We start from the raw sequence: 7,277 nt of genomic DNA, 5'->3' as shown, positions 1-7,277 counted from the left end.
GACTCAGGGATTCACCCCCAAAACTCCCATAGTTATTTTTCAGCTGATATGGGGACTCCCTGAAGCCACTTTGTGGCTTTCCTCAAGGTTTCCTACAAAAGACTAAGGAAAACAGCCTTATTCTTACCCATAATAAGGTCTTTTCACAGCCCTACCTACAGAGAAGTTATGTACTGGGTCCTTTATATCCCACCTAGCTTCTCTACACCCATTGTGGCCACTGTAAAGAGAATACAGCCCAGAATAATTATTCTTTATTCCGACACATACACACATACAAATGGTTCGGGATAAGAATATAAATTGTTTACAGATTCCTTCTGGATGCATCAGGAAGAATCAGGGGCCAGATTCTGCCCTTAGTCCCTGCAGATGAATACGGGTGTAGCTCCCTAAAATCAATAAAATTACTCTGCACTTACAGTGTCAGATTAGAAGCTACAAAATCAAAACCAAACCCCATGAAGTCTAGTTGTCAGTGCTCACAGCAAGCCAATAGCCACTCTGTAGTTACTTAGAAGTGGTTCTCTGTTCCAGACAAAAAAAAAAAAAAAAAGAAAAAGCGGTACTAAATCTGACCTTAGGGTCAATGCCAATGCTTCCATCTCATTCAGAAGACAGTAAACTCTTCTTCCTAGTGGTGAGGCGCTATTATTTCCTGAGTCATAAGATGCTGCTCCTTAAATTCCTTGCTGGTTGAAGATTACTTACGGAATCCTAACTGCTGTGGGTCCGAGAAAAGCTATACTAGGCGAGAACTTTACTAAGGGAGAAAGAAAGAAAAGACATTTCCCAAACCTAACATCTATTGGCATCTATGGAGCAGTTTGATGCATTAGAAGTGGCCCCTTGGGAGAAGAAGTTACAGTGTGCTTCTATTTTTGCACGAAATCAGGCTCGGCAGAGGGCATGATGATGCATGAATATCAGTGTGTTTCTGCTTTCTCACTGTCATTTCCTCAGAGCTCGGGGGGAGATGGCAGTAACAAGAGGGACGCAGGCAGCCCCTATCAGGGCAGTGGGGGGTCTTGCTTCACACACTTTCTACAGACGGGCAGCTGCCAGCCAGTAACGTAACTCATGCTGCTGCTGCACTTTGCAGGGAGACAACTCCATTTCCGCTAGCTGCTTGGCTTGATTTGGCATTTTTTATTATAGCCCAACGTAGCATGACAATGCAGCTGATTCACTGCGCCATGGCTAGGGTAAGGGCTGCAATCACACCGTCTCAGGGGATGCAGTGGGAGTACGAGAGTGCGAACTCTGGCTCTGCTCCCAGTCCAACTTTCAGGACTTGAAAGAGAGGGATGTGCTACGTTTTAAATATTCACGCATACACCCTTAGCTCCAATGCTTAAGCTTTCAGGTATTCTAGGTCGGAGCTAGTCTTCTAACCAGCCTGAAGCTATGCTGCACCATGCTGTAATCCTGACAATTTTTTCAACTAAATGTACTTGAATCTAGTAATTTTCCTGATGGCTCACCTCCAAGAAAAATGGTGTCAATCACTTGGTAGGTTTCAGGGTTGGGTGTGAGTCAGCTCTGAGTCAGGCAGCAGCTCCGGCTCCACAAAGTGCTGGTCCCCTTGTGCTGGCACAACCCGTGGGGCTACAGCCCTGCAACGGACGCTTCTCCCAAGCCTCCCCAGCAGCACCATGTGGGAACCCAGGTGCTGGGCAATCACAAAGCAAAGGGGCAAGTCCACAGCCCCACACTTTCACCTGTTCATATGCTGCAAAACCCTCTCAGCCTCGGAAGATGGCAGGGTGCGTAGATGATGCTGGCTCCAGGCAGGGAGAAGGTGATGGGGACTTGTCTCACCCCCTGCGGAGGGGCCCATCCAACCGGGGAGCGGGCACGGCGAGTCACTGCTGGGCAAAGAACTTCCCTTCCCAGAGCCGGGAAGAAGCAAGGAAGGAGTTTTGTCCTGAGACCTCTGTCCCTGGCACAGTGTTTCTGTTTGTATTCACATTTATATTAAGTAGGGTGTCTCAGTCCTCCGGCAGTTGAGAGCAAAGCCAGACACAGTCTTGAAGGCAACAGTCACCGTGTGCATGGTGCAAAGTGGTGTGACTGATGGGTTCCTCGCTCTCTCTTTGTCTTTCTCTCCCTCTCTCTGGCACTGTGATTGAAGCAACGCCCCGTGAAGCAGTCCCTGAGCGCCTGCATGTGCCGAGAGTCCCACTGGAAATGCCTCCTCCTCTCCATCCTCATGTATGGCTGCCTGGGTGCAGTGGCCTGGTGTCAGCTGTCCCGAGTCACCAAGCTCAGCTTTGATAGCTCCTTCAAGGGCAAGTCCATGATCTACCACGACAGCCCGTGCTCGGATGGCTATGTCTATATCCCGCTGGCCTTCCTCTCTATGCTGTACGTGGTGTACCTGGTGGAGTGCTGGCACTGCCACGTTAAGAGAGAGCTGCAGTACAAGGCGGATGTGGACAGTGTCTATGAATGCATCAACCGCATGCAGCAAGCCACTCCGTGCATCTGGTGGAAGGCCATCAGCTACCACTTTGTGCGGCGAACCCGGCAGGTGACCCGGTACCGCAACGGTGACGCCTACACCACCACGCAAGTCTACCACGAGAGAGTCAACACCCATGTGGCTGAAGCTGAGTTCGACTACTCTCACTGTGGATACAAGGACATCTCCAAGGAACTTCTGGGCCTGGAGAGCTACACAGCCACCAAGCTGAGGTTCACCAAGTGCTTCAGCTTTGCCAATATTGAGTCTGAGAACTCTTACCTGACTCAGAGGGCTCACTTCTTCACAGAGATTGAGGGGCTAGATGACTACATGGAGGTGAGGGAAGGCATGCAGCTCAAAAACGTGGACTTTAAAGAGCTTATGATGGCCTATGGGGACCCGGATCACCTCCCCTGGTATGTGTCCCACTATGCTTTCTGGGTGGCAGCTATCCTGATGATCTCGTGGCCGCTCAGGGTACTCATAGAGTATCGGACTGCTTATGTCCACTACCATGTGGAGAAGCTGCTGGGCCTGGAGTACACGGCGCCTACGGCAGTGGAGGAGCCCTTATACCGGTACCGCATGCCCCGAGATGCCACGCAGGACAGCACCGAGCTGGAGTGGCACATCTGCACCAACCGGCAGCTGATCCCCAGCTACTCGGAGGCCATGCTCATGGACCTGGCCAACTCCCCGGCCTACAACAGCTACGCCGTGTGCCGATACGGCGAAACAGCCCATGGCTGCGAACGCTGCAACCGTGCCTCCAGCACCTCCTCCATCTTCTCACGCCACGCTTTCCACAGCTGCAGCGGCAACTCCCGCCTCTCCCTCAACACCAGCCGCTTCTCCCTCTGCCGCGTCCACGGCTCCCACAGGACAGGCCTCTGGAGGAGCCGCAGCAGCAGCATCGCAGACCGGGGCTGCCAGGACGAGCAGTGCTGCTCCTACTCCAGCCAGCTGGCTGTCAACGAAAACCCCCCGACCTACCATGACGCCCGCTTCTTCCCCGTCCTGATTGTGCACAGGCCAGAGGGGCACGATGGGCGGCATTTCTATGTCAGGCGCTCCTCCTGTCTAGAAACCTCTCTGTGACAGGCCTTTCTCAGCTCCTCTGCCCTGGGACAGGGCTTGCAGAAGTGCCGCCAGCGGGGAGCCTGCAAGCATTGGTCTCCACAGCAGGTCGGCAGGACAAGCTTCAGCTCTTCCCCTTGCCATTGCAAGAGGACGCAGTCACTCCGACCAATGGCTAACTTCATTTCCAGGAGCTTCTCCCCCTCCTTCGACTGGTCTCCCTAGTCATTTGTTCCCCCCTTCCTTCTGCTCTTTCGCTCCTCACCCTTTCTCTGCTCCTCCATTCACTGCCTCTCCTCCCATCCCACCCTCAGTCTGTTTTTTCATGTTTCAGTCACAGCATTTGACTGCTGTTGCCACTGGAGGATTTATAAAGCCTGTGCTTTGCAGTGTATTTGCCCTTTCGGATGCCCTGCATGATAAGAAACTCAGATAGAGCAAGGCGAAAGGCACGCGGCCAGCCAGAGTCAAGTCAGAAGGAGAATTCAGATCTGCAGGCGCTGAGTCACCTCCCGCAAACCTGAAACAAGGCGCTTTTTTATTTATTTTATTTTCACCAGTCTTTTTTCCTCTTCTGTCATTTATTCTCTCCTTTCTTCATGTTCTCCTCCTCTCGCTTTACCCTCATCTTCATTTTTTTTTCAGTTTTCTTACTTCTGTTGTCCAATTTTTTTGGGATTTTGCAGGTGAGGATGTCTTTCAGGGTGTAATTACTTTCCGTTGGGCAAAAATAAGGTTCTCGTGGCACAAATGCCACTGACTGCTGACACACGCCTCTGAGAAATGCTGAGGACTTTTTTTCCAGAGTACTGTCACGCACCAATAAAGCAAAAAGCCCTTTGCTCACCTTGCCCTGCCTGGTCTGCAGCGGAGACACTGCTGCGTTTCCAACTGTAGTTAACCTTGTCCAGCTCCACCCCTGTTAGCAATCTTTGAGATCCGTAATGTAGATCAGTGCCCTGTTAGTGCCACTGTTTTTAGGACTATAGGTCTGGTTTGTGGTTTTTTCATTCCTACCCACTTGCTCAAAGCAGCACGGGCTGGACAAGGGGAGAGAGGCTGGAGAGGGAAGGGGAAATCCTCCCACCGATAGTCTGGAGTTGTTAGGAAGCTCTTCCACGCGCAGCATCTATTGGAGCAGTTGCAGGACTGCTCTACGTTACCCTCAGCTTTCCCTGTGCCCTGTAGAGGGTTTTTGGCCCATAGCCCACTGCCTCCTTCCCACCTTCCAGGCAGGATGCGGTGCCACCCCAGCCCCAGGCAGGGAGCACAGCTCAGAGCCAGCCCCACCGGCCACTCCTGCCGGCACTCCAGGCTCTTCCCGTAAGGCTTCCCCCAGAGCAGGTGCAGCACCTTCCAGAAGCTATCGGATTAGTCCCAGCAATGCCAAACCCAGAAGGTGTCTGTTCCTGGCAGAGAGGATCGCTGCACTCTGTGGGCTGCCAGAGACCAGAGACCCAGCCAGAGACCCCCTCGACAGCCAGGGACCGACCCAAGAAGCTCATGGCTGCTCTGAGGACCCACCAGGGACCTCGCACCTGCCAAACCTCCATCCCCCAAGTGATGGTCATATGCTGAGCAAGCTGTGTACCATTTTGTCGAGTGTATGGCAGAGATGGTTATCCACCGTGACTCACAGGAGAATGCAATACGATCGCAATACAGTCACTTTCAAAAACGAAGTGTTGTCAATCCCTACAGCAAGTAGGTAAGAAACCGAGCCCCCAGAGGGGCTGGAAACAAATGCTTCCTCCCAAGTCCGTTCTGTGTGTATCTATATGTAATATGAGATTTGTAAAGTCATATTAGTATGTGTAGATTATATATAACTCTGCATACTTATATGGTGATTTCTTATGGCATTGACTGTTGCACCATGTTAAATACATTTCCTTTTGGTTTGATGACTCCGTTTTGATGTGTTTATTTCAACTCCAGAAATAGAAATATTGGCAATACCTGGCTAACCTGCTGCGAATGATGGCACCATCAGAAAGGCTGTTTAAATTCGCATGAGTCGATCTTTTTTAATGTAAATACTTTATGTATGATTTATGTGACATTTTCATTCTGACAGCTTGGCATTTATCGTAAAAGACAGATAACACATATGATGTGTTAGTTTATCACCTCTAAAAAAGAATAACCATCCCAGACACATGGAGGAACCAGGTTTGGGCTTGGGGTAGTGATTATGGTTGGGCTGGGGCCAAACCAGATAACATTGAAATTTACAGAAAAATCCAAACTTAGATCCACCCCACAGTGACCCAGTCCTAGTCCCCCATCTACACTGTGCCACCTACCACCCCCAGGAAGAGCTGTGAGAGTTTGGGAACTAGGAAAAGATCAGGCTTGAACTCAAAGCTCAAAATTATCGCTGATTTACTTGTGTTCTGGAGACGAAGGAAATACAAGTCTTTAATATGGTTCCCTGTCCTTATCTTCATTCACACAGAAAGTTAAAACCAGCACATATGGAAGATGTAAGAGGTGGAGGAGGCTGAAACATCACGAAACAGAGAGGCTGTAATATTTCAACACAGTTTCTTACCGAAGGAGGCGATAGGGAGGAAGACAAGAAAGGAGAAAGGAAGGGATGGTAGCATAATACAAATTAAAAGAGAACAGAGTTCAGCTGCAGCGAAGATAATTCCCAAATGAGCAACATAACTCATTTATGGCAAGCTTAGCCCAGACACAGGCAGGATGAGTTTCAGGCTTCTTGTGTAGCTGTTGCAGCCACCTGTGGCTTTAAATGCCATGTGCAAGGTCTTGGCATGGCCAGTTTGGGTCCCATATGTATTTCAAGATGGAGAGTTATATTTGGGTCCTCAGAAGCAGCCACGTTAAACAGCAGTATTATCTGACATGAACAAGCTCTGGCAATCCCATTATTATGGTGGGCTGGGCAGAGAATGGAGACAGTTTATGCCCAGTTTAACATTTTCAGCGTCCTCAAAAGCCACTGTAATATCCAGCAGCTCTCCAGCTATGTCCTTGGCAAGGTTTGGAAAGCCCAGAGGGTTTCTGCTTCCTCACTCTGTGTTCTGGCCCAACTTTGGGGCATTTATTTGAGAAGCCATTGCTAAGCTGCAAAAGCCCTCACACATGTGGAGCTCCCTCCTGTCACTTGCTGTAGCCTCTGGCATTGACTGAAAAGCTGGGAGCAGCTCCTGTTCCGGCCTGGTGCTGAAGATGCTGATTTGAACGGATCACACACTCAGGAAGCACCTGAACTGCCACCCGGGGTCTACTACACCATAGAGCAGAGCTGCTCCTGCGACCCTTGAATGCCACCTCATTGCCGCTGTTGACATTGCTGCAGCTTCCTGACGCAGGATGAGGGATCTGTCCCCTAGGCATGGAGGGAACGACGCTACTCTTCAAATCCCAAGTCAGAGGATGGAGCAGACGAGTTCTTGAATCCGAGTGCAAACCAGGCAGCTCTATGGAAAACGCCTTGTACAAACACAGGGATTTTGTATCCGATTGCAGACTGAGACTACTTTGACAATAGAGTAGTGGCATGCGCCAGCAGCTTTTGCTGAACTTTTAGGGCTATGGCTTCTCATGTGGAAATGTGTGTTTTGGGGTGCTTTCTCACTGGGATAACCCATCCTTGTCCTGTTGGGTCTAAATAATTAGAAGGGGCTGAACAGCAGAGGAAGATGAGGAAGTCCAGCAAATAATTCTCTCCCTCCTGCCTTCTCTCTCTTCTTCCTCCCTCCCT

The 7,277-nt window shown here is 50.3% G+C and overlaps 1 protein-coding gene across 1 annotated transcript; it reads left to right on the top strand.

Moving 5' to 3' along the window:
- Positions 1-2,140: 2,140 nt before the first annotated feature.
- On the top strand, positions 2,141-3,565 carry LOC128909287 (transmembrane protein 151B-like). Its single transcript, XM_054200740.1, has one exon. It carries the CDS (start codon positions 2,168-2,170, stop codon positions 3,563-3,565), a length of 1,398 nt encoding a protein of 465 aa, XP_054056715.1. The 5' UTR covers positions 2,141-2,167.
- Positions 3,566-7,277: the final 3,712 nt, after the last annotated feature.

This window comes from Rissa tridactyla, chromosome 4 (assembly GCF_028500815.1).
Source record: "Rissa tridactyla isolate bRisTri1 chromosome 4, bRisTri1.patW.cur.20221130, whole genome shotgun sequence".
Classification (NCBI taxonomy): Eukaryota; Metazoa; Chordata; class Aves; order Charadriiformes; family Laridae; genus Rissa; species Rissa tridactyla.
Note: the sequence above shows the minus strand (reverse complement) of the source record. Positions and strands in the feature narration are given on the sequence as shown.

Excerpts from the sequence above, each read along its gene's own strand:
- LOC128909287 (XM_054200740.1), top strand. The coding sequence starts at position 2,168 with ATGTGCCGAGAGTCCCACTGGAAATGCCTCCTCCTCTCCATCCTCATG.